The 16,468-nt window shown below is 42.9% G+C and overlaps 1 protein-coding gene across 2 annotated transcripts in view; it reads right to left on the reverse strand.

Annotated features, from left to right (window-relative positions):
- Window positions 1-1,655: 1,655 nt before the first annotated feature.
- Window positions 1,656-16,468, reverse strand: part of LOC311514893 (cysteinyl leukotriene receptor 2-like) — a 63,634-nt gene continuing 48,821 nt past the window's right edge. The window contains exons 2-3 of one of the 2 annotated variants that reach the window (XM_084617621.1): window positions 9,568-9,645; window positions 1,656-3,533 (exon numbers count right to left, since the gene is read on the reverse strand). In XM_084617621.1, the coding sequence (XP_084473747.1) occupies window positions 2,572-3,492 (921 nt within the window). In that variant the 5' untranslated portion in view covers window positions 3,493-3,533; window positions 9,568-9,645 and the 3' untranslated portion in view covers window positions 1,656-2,571. The remainder of the gene's footprint in view (window positions 3,534-9,567; window positions 9,646-16,468) is intronic. The other variant, XM_084617620.1, reaches the window with a different exon arrangement.

The following is a 16,468-nucleotide window of genomic DNA, read 5'->3' on the forward strand; positions in this document are numbered from 1 at the left end:
AGGGGAGCGTTTGCAGAGCTTCCTACAGTTGGGGGGAGAAATCTGGGAGTGGGTCTGACACAGCCCCGGATGCCGTGCAGGGGAAGAGGAAGAGGAAGCCCTGTCCTCCCCAGCCCATCCAGGACTAGCAGCTGGGTAGGAGCCACCAGCCAGGTCTTCCCCAGTTCCACCACTGCCCCATAGTGATTTACCTCTCTGCTGACTGCCCTGGGCACCCAAAAGATACTGCTGGAAAGGGTCACATGACCACTCTTGTGGCTTCCCTTTGCTTCCCTATCAGAAAGTCATTTTTCTGTGGGGAAGCAAAGAAACCTGTGGGGGACATAAATTCTGCACATGCGCAGTGGCGCAGAATTCCCCTAGGAGTAACACATTTATTTAAAATACAGAGATACATATTCTATAAAAAAAATTAGTATATTGAGAATTATGATAAAACCCTCTACTGTTACCAAAGGTTGACTAAAATAATGGAAACAGATTGTTTACTGAGTAGCTAAACCATTGGTAGTTAAGAAAAATATGACTCTACCAATTATAATGGTATACACTTGTTCATCTCGCAAGTATTGATTTGTTTTCCTTGTGTTCGAGATAGAGCTGAAATTCAGTGATTGCAGCTGTTTTTGTTTAGAATTTTTTTTTATATTATGCTTTAGTCTTGTGAAGAATAGAGTATTGGGAAAAAGAAAAGGAGTACTTGTGGCACCTTAGAGACTAACCAATTTATTTGAGCATAGGCTTTCGTGAGCTACAGATCACTTTATCGGATGCATAAAGTGGAAAGTACAGTGAGGAGATTTTATATATACACAGACCATGAAAAAATATACACTGTAAGAAGAGTGATCACTTAAGATGAGCTATTACCAGCAGGAGAGTGGGGGCGGGGGGTGGAGAGAAAACATGGGGAAAACATTCACACTGCCAGAAATTATGTATTTTGGGTGGATTTGGAGGAGAGGGGGAAAACCTTTCTTCAATCTTGTCTCAAACATGACAGGCTATTTTCATGACAAATGTGGCAAATTTCAACCCAGAAAATTCCTGATATTTGCTCAAAAAGGAGCAGAATCTATTATTGTTTTTCATGTGGTCAAGTCTTTCTATTTGGCCACTATAACTACTTGAAACCTCTCTAAGAGGCCTAATTTTTATATGTAAAAACTAACGTTTTAAAGGTATTTAGGTACCTAAGGATGCAAATAAATGTCTAGTGGATTTTCAAAAGTGAGAGTTAGGCATGTGGGTGCTTTTGAAAATCCCATTAGGCACTTATCTGTGCTTAAATAAGTTTAAAAGTCTGGCCCTAGACTCCTAAATATCGATTCAGCTGCCTATCTTTAGGTAAGCAACTTCCACAAACTGGCCAATTCTTCAGCTAACTTCCAGCAAAGGGAAGCATAAAAATATTGCAGGGGTCACCTAAAATGGTGACATGTGTAAACAAGAATCACAAAACACTGTGTGTGTCTGTGTGAATATTGCTCTTATGTTTTAGTAGTCATGTTACTTTATATAATGTCGCAAAGAAATGGTTTGTTGTGGTACTCTTTAAGAGTATGTTTCTTAGAGAAAATCTTAGAAAGTATGTCTGGAATAAAGGAAGATTCAGAAATGTTTATATGGGTATATATTTGAAAGCCACTGTATTTTTTTGATAAGCTACCTCAGTGGTAGTTATTGAAAAATACTTTGTATTTCTATAATATCATCCATCCAAGTTTCTCCACACCCTTTTATCTTGAGGCAAGTAGCCCTTCAAAGTGAATCAAGGCTTAACTCACCTATCATGGCCCCCTAAACCCCACCTGAGAGCAATTAGGTACTCCTGGTGGTGGCTTATTGGCCAGTTAGTGATGCAGCACCTGATCCCAATAAAAAGGATGTCTGAGCAGTCTAAGGATGCTCCCTGGATGAGAAAGAGAGGGAAAAAAAAAGAGGTGTTACTAAAGAAAAGAGGCCTGAAATTAAAGGTAATGCCTAGGGAGGGAGCAGGGTATTGAAAAGCATTCAGACTCTGCGCTGGGAGTTGGAGTAGCCAATGGAGAGGCAACTCTGAGGGAGAGACCAGAAATCCCAGTTTTGAGGGACAGGTGGATCCAGAATGCAAGGGGCTTGTGGGTGCTTTTGGGGAGAGAAAAGCAGGAGTTTGGAGATGACAAAACTAGAGACCCAGGCTGTTTCCCAAAATTAAAGGTTTATTTTGTCAGTTTGTGTTACCAATAAATGAAGTCCTCTGGAGTAGAGGGCTTTTTAAGGACAAAAGCCTCTGTTTGGCTGGTTTTTACTAGGTGGAAGAGAAATAGGCAGGATCTCAGGGTGGGATCTTGGACCCCTTTACAACCGTTTGTGAAGAAAATTCACAAAGTGTTCTGAGATACTATCCACTCTGAATAGCCCCACTTTACAGATAGGGAAATAGAGGTACAGAGTTACGTGATTCACCCCAGGTCACATGGCAAGTGAGTGGCATAGATTAAAAGACCCATGATCTTTCCACCTCCAGTCCTGGGGTTTGATCACGAGAAAATACTCCCAATAAGGAATGTCCATTTGATTCTTCATCCGCTACCTTTTATATATACTTTTGAGTCTCTCTTTGAAGTTTTCTCCAGCAAAGTAATAGATTACAGGATCTAGGCAACTATTCACTGCAGCGAGGCAATGAGCGATGACTGCTCCTTTAGTCAGCAACTTGCTCAAGATGTCATTATCGCTTTTCACCAAGTAGACAGTTCTTAGTATGTGATATGGCAGAAAACAAATCAGAAACACGAATAAAGTGATGACGGTCGTTGACACTGCCTTCTTATGAGAGGCTCTTATCTTTGCTTCTGGAGCCCTGGGCTTAAGCAAAGTTTTGATCACAAGCAAATAGCAGCAAATTATTGTGCAAAATGGGAGGATGAAGCCCACTACCAGGACAACATAGTTCAGCGTGAGCAGTTTCTGAATGCTTTCTCTTTGGAGATCTAGGCACTTTTCTGGGTACTCCGCACTGGTGTTTCCACTGAACAGCAGCACGCTGCTAGCTGTCATCACAAAACCCCATATCACCGCACATATGATTCTAGGATACTTGACGGCGGTTAGTTTCAAATGTTTGAAAGGATGAACAATAGCCACAAAACGAACAATGCTCAGCGCAGTTAGAAAATAAATGCTGCAGTACATATTGACATACAAGCTATAAGACACAATCCTGCAAAATATATCCCCAAATACCCAATCAGATTTCTTCAGGTAGTAGGTGGCCCGGAAGGGTAAAGTCCAAACAAACAGGAGGTCTGAAATAGCCAAGTTCAGCATGAAAACATTCACTGAAATCTTTTTCCTGTAAAGCTTCAGGAAAACATATACGGAAAGGCCATTTCCAAAGGCACCCAAGGCAAATATTGTGAGATATATTGTGGGATAAACAGCATACTTGAAGTTGTCAGTGTTGTTGTCCGAGTCTGACATGTTGTTGAAGCTGCCAATTTGTCTCATCTCTGAAACTAACTCAATCAAGTGTGAGGTCTTCGGACTTCCTGAAAATAAAAAAAGCTGTTACGAAATGTATACCATGTCATCCCTCAAGTTCAGCATTGTAACCATTTGACTGAAAGTTAAAAGCTGTAAATAGCAGTGGAAAAATAAAAGCTAGTTAAATTAATAACTATTCACCATGCCCCAGTGAATATAGATCAGTTAATGTTTGTATTGAACTTCAACATGTGAAGTGCTATATATGCTAAGTATCGTTGTTATTGCAGTTTATGGGTAGTGCATACTGCCTGGCAATATAAAAGCTAAAGTTTCAAGTAAAAGCTTCAAGTTTCAGTCTTCTGGAGGTGAGTGCAGGGCCTACAGCTGCAGCACCTGATCCTGTGCTCTTCTTTGATCATGAAAACTAAGCAAGTGATCACTGGTCATTTTGTGGATGGGCGATCTTGAGTCAGACTGGCAAATGCAACATTGGTAATAACTAGAGCTGATCAAAAATGGAATTTCCATTCCACGGGAAATTCTGATATTTGGAGATTTCACTCAAATTCAGGACAAAAGCAAAAGTCAATATCAAAACTTTTCTGTGGCATGAAAAGTTCTAAAACATTTCTATTTTTAAATCTCAAAATATTTTGTTTGGGGTTGATGTTAATCTCTGTGTTCACCTTTACTGCCATGGTGTTTAATAGGCTTTGCCATTCCAGGTCTGTCATGGCTCCATTCTCTGCTATGAAGCTTACTTCCACAATGCACCACAATCTCCCACTGTGGCAGAGTCCCATGGGACTCACAGGATACTCTGCAGTGATTCAACCACAGGGACAAGGACTGTGGTGCATAATGGAAGATGCAGTCTTGCCAGGGACCATGGTCCCTATCGAAGATTCAGAACATGAGGGAGCCAGAACTACAACTCCTAGAAGGTGTAATATCAGCTCAAGTGGATAATGGGTTAGCCCAAACCCAAGTGTTTTACACAGAGATTTCTCTGATAGAAGATTATGCTCAAGTTGATATTTTTCCCCCATAGAAAATTGACAAAATCCCATTTTCCAACAGGAACATATTTCACTAGAAGTTTGTCAACCAGTTTCTGTATTAACTTTTATGTAGTCCCTTATATTTTACCACTTCTTCCCTCTCGTGAGCAGAGGTGTGTGTTCTAGCTATAGGAATTCCAGTAAAACATGGCCAGCCTTGTTTTTATGCAATGTATCCAAAACTTGTGTATTTTTAATAACTGAAATTTTGCTATCAAATCATGTTAAATCATTTTAAAAGTTTCTCTTGATTTTATGCCTCCTTCCCTTCCCTCCTTCCTGTTACTGATATATCTTTATTCTGTATTTTTCATTGTCTTAGTGTGCACAGTGAACATGACACCCTTGCCTCATTCACTTCTCCAAAGAATTAAGTGCTCAGCTGCCAGAAATCAGCCACTCACATGTGAACAGAGTGGCTGTCCATAGTTGCACACTTCACAGTTCTATAGAATTTTATCATTAGGATTTGTATTGTACATGTGCAGAGTGATTTTTTAATATGTCATAATCCAATCAAATAAAAACCAGTGTTCACTGGAACCGTTTCTCACTAAGGGCTATTTCCCTACTAATCCCATCCCTTCCCATCTTTAAAAAAGGGAAGGAGGAGTATCCTGCACTTAGGACGGAAGAATCCAATGCACTGCTGCAGACTAGGGACCGAATGGCTAGGCAGCAGTTCTGCGGAAAAGGACCTAGTGGTGACAGTGGACGAGAAGCTGGATATGAGTCAGCAGTGTGCCCTTGTTGCCAAGAAGGCCAATGGCATTTTGGGATGTATACGTAGGGGCATTGCCAGCAGATTGAGGGATGTGATCGTTCCCCTCTATTCAACATTGGCGAGGCCTCATCTGGAGTACTGTGTCCAGTTTTTGGCCCCACACTACAAGAAGGATATGGAAAAATTGGAGAACGTCCAGCGGAGGGCAACAAAAATGATTAGGGGACTGGAACACATGATTTATGAGGAGAGGCTGAGGGAACAGTCACAAATGGAGGTAAGTGTGTGTCTGTGCTTGTGTAACACTGACAGACCCCGGTTGTTGGGATTGAAACTGGGACTTCTGAGCTAAATGCATGAGCCTCTACTGCATAAGCTAAAAGCCACATGACCCTTAGCTAAGACTGTAGCAGATTCATTCATCTCTAACTGGTCTCAGTGCCTCCAGAGGGGACAGAGCACCACACCCAGGAGGTTATGTGGGTTACACTTGCCTCAACTTTATGGACGCAGAATGCTTGCAGGCTGCCCGTAGAGCTGTTCCAGCATGTAAAAGGGAGCGTTCCAACTGGGGGATGACAGTTTTAGTGACTCCTGCTGGTCTTTAAGGTTGTGGCACACTTCATAGGACTGTCTGAAGTGACCACATAGCTTACTGGCCACTGAGACAATGCCTGCAACTCTGCATCCCTCCTCCAGAAATTCCCTCTATCAGACTGCAGCAGCAAGTGAGGCAAGGGACATGCTGGAAGTCACCATCCTACACCACATAATTTACTCCGTAGTTCATTGCCACAGTCACAGCAAAGAAGTTGGAGGGGGCCTTAGCCACCCCTCTATGACAGCACACATGGGCAGCGGGTATCATAGTCTGGGGGAGGCTGAGCCTCCCCAAACAACCAACTGTGGCCCCGCCTATGCTCCACCTCCAGTGTCTCTTCCAGCTGCTTCCCACTCTGTGGCTCTTCCCCTCTGTGCCGTGGCCCTGGCTCGGGCTGGAGCCACGCCACCTACCCTCCTGGTGTTTGGGGTCTGGGGGTACTAGCATGGGGAGGGAGCCAGAAGCTGGGGGGAGGCTTTGCACTGGGGGATGCAGAAGGGGCAGGGCCTCAGGTGGCAGGGGTGGGGCTCGGGGCTAGCCTCCCCGAACCAGCGGTTCGCACACCGCCCATGACAGCACACTGCATCCAGCACACTGTTCCAGAAGGTGTGCTGCTTCTCAAACCCGGACATCAAAAGCATGGCATGCTGCGAGTGAGGGTACATATGCCACGGTTGCTGCTAGTCTCCCTGCTACTGCTGCTCACCCAGTGGGCCATAACAGCCATGTAGGAAGTTGTCTGACCACTGGTCCACACGGTAGTGTTCTGCTGCACTTGCCCACCTAGGCTACACCATTCTGTACTTCTCATAGCAGCACACAGATCTGGCACTTCCTCTTACGCCAGGAAGTGCAGCTAGGGATCGGTCACCAGGGGGGAAGCTGAAGCCACAAAGTGTCTGAAGCCATCTCCCTCCACATGGGAGAAAGGAAGAATGTCCACAGCCAGCATCCTTGCTCACTGTGGTCAGGTTTCACAGTCACAGGGTGGTTGCATTCATGTTTTTGCCCCCTCTGAATACAATCCGCTAGGTACTGTTGAGAGATGCTGCTGGACTTAGCTGACAAAGTCATGGAAGACATTGGTGGTGTCGCAGTCAGCCTCTGCTCTGGAGTTTGCTGTTGTTTGCTTTTCTGTAAGCTCTGGGCTAACTGGTTGCATCATGTGCACACCGTGATTGGTCTTGATGGATTTTAACCATCCCTGATATCCCCATCCTTTTGGGTCACACCCAGACTCATCCTCCATTTTCAGGAGTTAGCAAATGACACCGGTGCTGTCAGGGGGCAGGGGGGTGGGGGATTGTAGATGGTGGTGACTTTTGCTGCTGAGAGAAATGCAGTGTGGGAGCACCGCCTTCCCCTTAGCGTTCCCATCGAAACCATGCCCAGCAGAGATGGAGGCAGTGACTTTCCTCCCACCTGGGAGTGTGAGTACCAGCATCGACCACATCCATTCCAGAAGCAGTATAGTGGAACAAGGTTTCAGAGGATGTTGATGGTCTCTGGCCAGTGCCTTGCCGTTGAGGCTTAGCCTCATGTGGTGCTGGACTAACTGGAGATGCACCATTCTCCTCCTCACTACCTCTTCCTGCACCTGGAGTGGTTGACTGTGCCCCATGGAAATAGTCCTCTTCAGAGTTGTCTGCCTCAGGCAAAGTGTGGTTTTCTGGTTCCCCTACCACCACCTGCGGCTCTTCATGCTGCATACCACTTCTGGAAGATTGCTTTCTTTTTCACACCCTGAAGTGCTCCATGGAAGACACGGCTTTGCAAACTACAAGCAGACATCTCCCAGATCCACAAACACAACTCTCAGACTGCTCAGCAGGATCAGAAAAAAATCCTCTCTCTTTCTGGGGACAGACAACTGCTGCATACAGTCCCTCTTTCATCTTACAAAACAGGGGGGACAGGGAAAGGCAGCCAGGCTTTCTGGGGGTGACGTGCAATCAATAATTACTCCATCATACAGCAGTAGGGCTCAGAGAAAAAGAGTACCTGTAACCTGCTGTGCTGGGGAACCCTCCCAAAAAGCCACTGACACAAAGAGAACCAGTCTGCTCTCTCTGCTTGCAGACACAGCCGTGAACAAACCCTCAGTCATGAGGGGTAAGTGGCTAAACTGTACCAGTGTACTCTCAGCCAGTCAACATGTTACAGGCTGCAGGAAAACCCTGAATGAAGCCATAAATTTAAAATAAAAACAAACCAAGTTTTTCTGTCAAAAGATTTTGATAAAATAGTCACAATTTTGCAAAATTTCAGGGTTCTCTAAATTGCTTTTTTTTTTTTTAGTGAAAATATGTTTAACCAAAATATTTTCAACTAGCTTAAGTGGTTATTCCTGATTTAAACTGATGTTAGTGAGACCAGAATTAGTCTAAACAAAAACACCGAACAATGACAGATCCCACTCACCACACACACAAATTAGGCAAAGAAACTAAAACAACTCTTTCCCAGACTTCAGCCATTCATGAGCCCCTATTCAAGTAGGTGAGTAGATTTTAAAGCATCTAATAAAATAACTATCAATATTAAGACTTCTGAACTTAATAGAAAATAACTTCACACCATGTTTTAATAGAAATGAACACTCCTGAATAGGGTATGTTACGGTGGTATGCATATTACATGTGTAAATATAAAGTTTTCTGGTCTGATTTTCAGAGGTGCAGAGCACCCACAATTCCAACTCAAGTCAATGGGAGCTGCTTACAAAGTAGGCTCATGAGCTCAATTTTTCAGAAGTACAATGTACACATTGCTAAATGAATTTCTCAACATGAAATATGAAGTACAGATGATCTGCTGTTTAGCTAAAAAATATTTTGTCTGAATAGGATGTGCTCTTGTGTGAGTTCTCAGAACTATCAGAATTGTAATGCCAAGTACTTAGGCTATGTCGTTGCTCAGGGATGTGAAAAAAAACCCACCCCCCTGAATGACAAAAGTTTTAACAACAAAAAGTGCTGGTGTGGACAGCGCTTCATCGGTGGGAGAGCTCTGTCCTGGCGACAAAGAGCGACTACCCTGTGTACCTTACAACGGCACGGCTGTGTCAGCACAGTTGTAAGGTGCGCAGTGTGGACGGAGCCTAATTAACGTTATATAACTTGCATTAGCCATTGCATTGTCAGAAAACCCAATGTAATAACATTAAACAGCCAACCAAGTCACCATTCACTGGAATACTATGTATCTTTTCAGGATCAGAACTACGAAAACATTACTCATTTATATTTCATTTGTAATTAACATTGTACAGAATTAAATTGGACATTTGTCAAGACATGCATGACATTTTATTCACTCTTCCCACACATGTGCGTATACACACAAAAACAAAAACTCCACCCTTCAAAAGATTACAGTTGACAAAATCTGCAGTTGACTGCTAGTAAAAAGCAAAAGATATTCACTTTGTCAGCTCTCTCAGTAGTTCATTATCTTTCATCTTCCAAAATATTTTTAATTACAAAATCTTACATGGATATCCCTTCTCAAGGAAAACACCCTAGACTAGCTTTAACATACGTGAATCGAGTAGATGCTTAATTTTTCTAGCAACTACAAAACTTCGTGCAAGAAACAGGCGATAACTAAAATTCCTCCTACTCTTATTTTGAATAGTCTTGATCTACTTTTAAGGAAAGGACTAAAGTAATATATATTTATATATATATATAAATTTAACTTTGTCCTACCTCAGTTCTTGTTCCTTTCAGTTAATTCAGTAAGACACTTCCTTCTTCTACTTTTAGCTATCCAAAACTTGCAGCTTGCTAGCGAAGGTGAAAACAAAACAGAAACATTTACACAAAACCAACAGCAAGAAAGAGGAAGTAAGCAAAATAGTACAGCTTTTATTTTCTTAACAATATTTTGTCAGTTCAGGAACTGGGATTTGTTCTCACGTTGCATTCCATCTCATCTCTCACACAAAGTGCTGAATAAAGCTCTGTGGTTCAGCAACTCCCAGCCACTCACATTTCTAAATATGGGCTTTCAGTAATCAAACATGTCTGAAATGTTAGACTGGCAGTCATTAGAAACCGTTCTCAGGAAATGTAAATGGATATTTCAGTCCCGTCTATATTAGGGAAGGTTTTCAAATCTTTTGACAGAATGGGATGAGCTCCACTCGTGTCAGCAATACTGAGAGCGCTAATGTAGCTGGCCTGTCTGTTGCCACTGGTACCGCGTCACCTAGCTTGGCTTACAGTTCTAGTCTGGCGTTATCAAAGGTGCCATAAGGAGTGGGGTGCCCAATTGCCATTGAATGTCAATGGGAGATGAGCACCTAACTCTGTTAGGCTCCTTTTAAATCTCAGTGCTGTATATAGGGTTGCCAACAGTCCCTTATTACAAGGGATAGCCCTGATTTCTTCACCCCTGTACAACAAGATTAGGAGTTGCTGAGTGCTGCAAAAAGCAGCATGAAATACCTGTGGCGAATGTGGGGGCTTACTGCTTATTATTATTAATAATGATATTAGAAAGACGGGTGGGGGTGCTAAAAACAGTCCCTTATATTTGAAATACAATGTTGGCAATCCTAGCTGTGGCCCTCTTCTCTGTTACCTAGTAGCATAGTTGTTGATTCTCATTTACTAAGGCTCCGTTACAGTGCTCTGGCACCAGAAGTGGGCCTTAGAGTGGACAGGAGTGGCCCTTGGAGAATACTCCCTGTGTAGTGGCCCTGTGAACACAGTTCATAGATCTCCATGTAAGGGGTGGAATTTGGGGACATAACTAGGAATTCTCTACTTCTAAGGCCCCTTGGAAGCAGTATGTAAGTTGGAACAGCTCTGAAACTGCTCCAAGTCACTCCTAGGGTTGCCAACCGTCCAGGATTGTCCCAGAGTCTACAGGAATTAAAGCTTAATCTTTAATTAAAGGTTATGTCATGTGATGAAACCTCCAGGAATACGTCCAATAGGGTTCCCAATGCTCCAGGATTGGCCTAGAGTCTCCTGGAATCAGCACTGATCTTCCAATGACTATTGAAAGCAATCCGGGAGATTTTAATAGGATATTTTAAGAAAATGACATAATGTCATGTGGGGGAGAGGGGAGGGAATCTCCCAGAATAGCTTCAGCTAGAGTTGGCAACACTAACATCCAACCAAAACTGGTAACCCTAGTCACTTCAGGGGTTGGGCAGGCTCCTTCACGGTTCCATGTCACAGGTCACTTACCTGCCAACGTGTCCTCTCATGGCCAGGCATGGTGTTGCAGTGACTCCACCTCAGTTTCCCCACCAGCCAGCAGTCTGTCCCTGTGACAGTCAGCTTCTTCTCACCACACCAGACAGGTCATTTATAATCTCACCCCTCCTCAGGTAATAAAGAATAATCCCACAGGGCAAAAGCCCAGTGACCCTATATCAGGTCATCAGTCCCAAGCTAAGTTTTATAGTCCTTGCACCCTTTTCCTCAGAGAGGCTTTCATCTCTCTTTTTCTCAGGTGGGTCGGAGAACACACACCTGCCTTCTCTTCTGGCAGAATCCAGGGATTCTGTGTTTAAGAAGCTAAAACCTGCTCCTTACAATTCCTTGCTGCTTCCCTGGGCTGCTTTCTATCTCCACCTGTCCACCCTCCTTTCCCAGGACTACCTCCGCCAGTACTCTCTCAGGGGAAGGCAAGCTCCTTGTGCAGCTTCCTACCAATCTGCTGCTGAGAAACACCCCTCACAAGAAGAAAAGGAGGACTTGTGGCACCTTAGAGACTAACCAATTTATTTGAGCATAAGCTTTCATGAGCTACTGCTCACTTCATCGGATGCATACTGTGGAAACTGCAGTTTCCACAGTATGCATCCGATGAAGTGAGCTACAGCTCACGAAAGCGTATGCTCAAATAAATTGGTTAGTCTCTAAGGTGCCACAAGTCCTCCTTTTCTTCTTGCGAATACAGACTAACAGGGCTGTTACTCTGAATCCCCTCACAAGTTCTCAGCCTACCTGGCAGCTGTCTTTTCATGCAGCCTTCTTATCTCAGTCCTGAATAGCCCAGCAATTAGCAGCAGCCCAGGAGGTGGCTATCTGCCACACCCCAGAATACAGAGAATGGAAACATGAGTTAAAGCCACAAGCGCAGGAATGGAATAAGTGAGTATCAGGCCTCTTGTGTAGTTATTCATACTACCAGTGCAAAGTATGTTAAAATGTTACCAACTCTACCTTGTAAATAACTATACAAGGTGCAGGGCAGCTGTGAATTGGGTCTATAGTGGTTAAAACACTGGAATTGACCAACAAAACTGCTGTAAAATACACAAACTCAGCAAACTGATTTTTTTTTTATTTGATCAAATTTTATTTTAATGAGCATTTTTGGAGGATGTCTTCATTACACTATATCTCTGCTGCCTAGATAGTTTACATTGTGAATCTGTGTCCACTTTCTTTATACCTCCTCAATAGCTTTCATGCTATTGAAGGTGATGCAATCGCCCCTCTGTGACTTTTCTTTTCAACCAAAATAGTTATATTAGTAAATCCCTAGTACGGATGCAGTTATACCAGTATAAAGGTGCCTTTTATCAGTGTAATTTAGTCTCCTTCCTGAATGGGAATCGTTATACTCGTATAAGGCATGTTTATACCAGTATAACTTCACACACACTGGGGATATATTAATATAAATATTTCAGTTAAAAAAAAAATCACACTCCTAACCACAACTCATACTGCTACAAAAGCTTGTGTAGGCTAAACCTTAGAATCTCCCTCAATTAAATTGTGTGAGCAGCACATGTGAGCATCAGCCCTGTTATGCCAGGCAGAGAGAATATATGCATTGTGCTGTCACAAACGTGGGAAAGTGGCTTCTTCAGCTGTGCTTAGAAATAAATCAGTCTTAGTGGATGCCTACTGAGCATGCTCAGAAGCATTATTAACAGCTGATCAATCATAATTTGATTATCCTTCCAGCTGTTTATTAAATTTAGTTGTGTATGCAGTCCAAAATAACCAGTTTACATGACAAATTTCAAAGTTCGGCTGTTTCTAATTTGAGTTAAACTAAGGGGTGCTGTATAATAATATACAGAGGAAAACGTGCAATTTTTTTCAGCTTTGCAGAACGCAGAAAGGGTTGGAGATGATTTTCCTCAAACTTTCAAAAAAAATTCATCACCTTCTGAAGAGCCCAAATATAGAATAAATTCAAACCAAAAGGAAAATTTTACAGGAAGTTGTGAGTGAGTGAACACTGAACAAATTGCCTATCTGTCTTTTTATATTTCAAACACTCTTTACGGCCCTCTTCTAAAGCTCATTGAAGTCCATGGAAAGATTCCCATTAACTTCAGTAGGCTTTAGATCACAGTTTAAATAACATTGTCTCAAAAACTGATCCTTATAAAAAAGAACATGTTTAACTAATTAAAAGCATATCAGCCTGTAACACCAGCAATCATGGCAATATGACAGGTATTTTTATTAAAATTCTATCTTTTTTCTTGCCTATCCTTTTAAAATTTTCTTCTGCCTATCTATTTCTGAGGCACCTAACATCTTAGTGTCAACTTGCCTTTGTATCTGCATTAAGTATTTTAAATAATTGTATTATCTAATACTGCAACCACTATTTTCTATGAAACATTTGAATGGCAGATATTTTACCAAGTTTATTATTATTGTTACACACTCACACTATCACCTGTGACATATTGTTTGTATAATACCTTGCTTTTACTCAGATTAAATTAAGTAGATAAGCAGTTGTTCCCTGCTGTTTGGTTTTAGAAGTTATTTTCTCCTACAAAGCTAATATTAGCTCAGTTCTCATGGGTTACTATTATGCATTGTAAATAAAGTAATAGATCAGTCACCTATATGTAAAGATAAAAGTTTGTCTTCACAAGATGGGCAATAAGAGTTTTAATATATTGTATATGAGCATAAGCTTTCGTGAGCTACAGCTCACTTCATCGGATGCATACTGTGGAAACTGCAGAAGACATTATATACACAGAGACCATGAAACAATACCTCCTCCCACCCCACTCTCCTGCTGGTAATAGCTTATCTAAAGTGACCACTCTCTTTACAATGTGTATGATAATCAAGGTGGGCCATTTCCAGCACAAATCCAGGTTTTCTCACCCCCACCCCAGAAAACGTGGATTTGTGCTGGAAATGGCCCACCTTGATTATCATACACATTGTAAAGAGAGTGGTCACTTTAGATAAGCTATTACCAGCAGGAAAGTGGGGTGGGAGGAGGTATTGTTTCATGGTCTCTGTGTATATAATGTCTTCTGCAGTTTCCATGGTATGCATCCGATGAAGTGAACTGTAGCTCACGAAAGCTTATGCTCAAATAAATCGGTTAGTCTCTAAGGTGCCACAAGTACTCCTGTTCTTTTTGCGAATACAGACTAACACGGCTGTTACTCTGAAACCTGTCAATATATTGTGTGTTTTCCCCTTCTTATGTTCATTGAATGGGTTTGGAATTTATCCCCTCACTTCTGGTTAGGGCTGTAGGAACAACGGCAAATCAAGAAGATGACTAATACACAGAATCTGTGAGATCTAACGGGAAATCTAAGCTATTTCCTAGAGGCGGTGCATGTGTAGGCACTGCAAACTAGTAGGCCAGCTCTGCTTCTTGTATATATTGTATGCAGTGAAGTGTAGCCTGTCGATTCCAGGATATTAGAGCAACAGGGTGGGAACCTCACATGCTTGTACATATTGACACTTGTACGTGGATTCTCAGTAATTCACCTACCCACAAAGTTTTGTGGTTTGTGCTTACCGTATTTCAAAGGTTCAGCCTGAACAGTGATAATATCCTGCTGGTCTGGTTCTCCAAATAAATCTTTAAACCAATAGTCAAACAGCAATCTTTCCACCCTTATCCTCCTTTGCTGCCTTTTACAACATACCAGACCAGGCAAGAATCCCTAACAATATTTTTATCATAAATATCAACAACTCCTATGCAGCCACAATCCCCTATTCAATGGCCAATAACTGAAACATGGCCTCCGAGCCTTCCCATACAAAGACCCCTTTGTAGAACCAAATTCACTGTGCCATTGTCACAAAGTGGCATTTACTTGGAACACTGATTTTACAGCCCACACTGGACATTAACAAAACTGGTTTACCCATTCCTCACATACCCCTCTCTTTTTTATTACATTCTCCTTATTTTCCCAGCCAAAGTTGCTCAACAATTACGTTCACCGATATATATCATTCTAAAACTAAACAACCGTTAAGGTTGCCTAGTGACAAGGAAGTGGGTAGTTGCTCACTGTAAATCTCACTGGTTGTTGTCCAATGATGAAACATACTTTATACATCTACATACATGTTAATAGAGAGAGAAAGCAGTACACATATTTTATTAAAGTATTGATCTTGATCTTTGTCAGCACCTTATGGATTAATGGGATGGGAGGGAAGGTGAGAACAGGTGATGAGACCACTTCAGCAGAAAGGCATCTGTCATGGAGCTGGGTCTGTGACCCCTCAGGGAGCAGAACTGCTGGCACTTCCTGTTGGACCGTGTGGTGAACAGGTGTATGCGGGAAAAGCCCCACCTGTGGAAGATGTTCATCGTGATATTCAGGCATAGGGACCACTCATGATGAGTTGAGAAGGACCAGCTGAGCTGACCCGTGAGCTGCTTCTGCACCCCTGGCAGGTATGAGGCCTCAATCTCGATCGAGTGTGCAGTGCAGAATTCCTATAGATGGACTGCTTCTCGACACGGGGGTGGAGGATGAGCCCCTCCCTGTCTATTGATGTAGTGCATGGCAGATATATTGTCCATGAGGACTGAGAGTGTTGTTTTCGCAATGTGGGGTAGAATGCCTGACATGTCAATTGGACTGACCTGAGCTCCCTGATGTTGAAATGGAGCGATAAGCTACGTTCCCTCTAAGCTGCGTGGCTGCGGCGGTAGGGAGAGGTGCCCCTCCCCCGCCCCCAACCCAGACCTGCTGAGGGAGAGGCATGCCCCAATCCTGGAGCTGCCGCGGGGAGATAAAGCTGGGGGGGTCCCCTCTCTCCCTGCTGTAACCCAGGGCAGCCTGAACCCCAAACCGCTCATCCCAGCCCCACCCCAGAGCCCGTGCCTAGCCAGAACCCTCACCCCCTCCACACCCAAACACTCTGCCCCAGCCCTGAGCCCCCTCCTACACTCTGAACCCCTCATCCCCATCCCTTCCACATGAATTTTGTTATGTGCAGCAATATAGAATCATAGAACTGGGAGGGACCTCGAGAGGTCATCTAGTCCAGTCCCCTGCATTCAAGTCAGGACTAAGTATTATCTAGACCATCCCTGGCAGGTGTTTGTCCAACCTGCTCTTAAAAATCCCCAATGATGGAGATTTCACAACCTCCCTAGGCAATTTATTCCAGTGCTTAACCACTCTGACAGTTAGGAAGTTTTTCCTAATGTCCAACCTAAACCTCCTTTGGTACAACTTAAGCCCATTGCTTCTTGTAATATCCTCAGAGGTTAAGAAGAACCATTTTTCTCCCTCCTCCTTGTAACGACCTTTTATGTACTTGAAAACTGTTGTCCACTCTCAGTCTTCCCTTCTCCACACTAAACAAACTCAATTTTTTCAATCTT

The sequence above is a fragment of the Lepidochelys olivacea genome (genome assembly GCF_965140295.1).
Source record: "Lepidochelys olivacea isolate rLepOli2 genome assembly, chromosome: 1".
NCBI lineage: Eukaryota > Metazoa > Chordata > Testudines > Cheloniidae > Lepidochelys > Lepidochelys olivacea.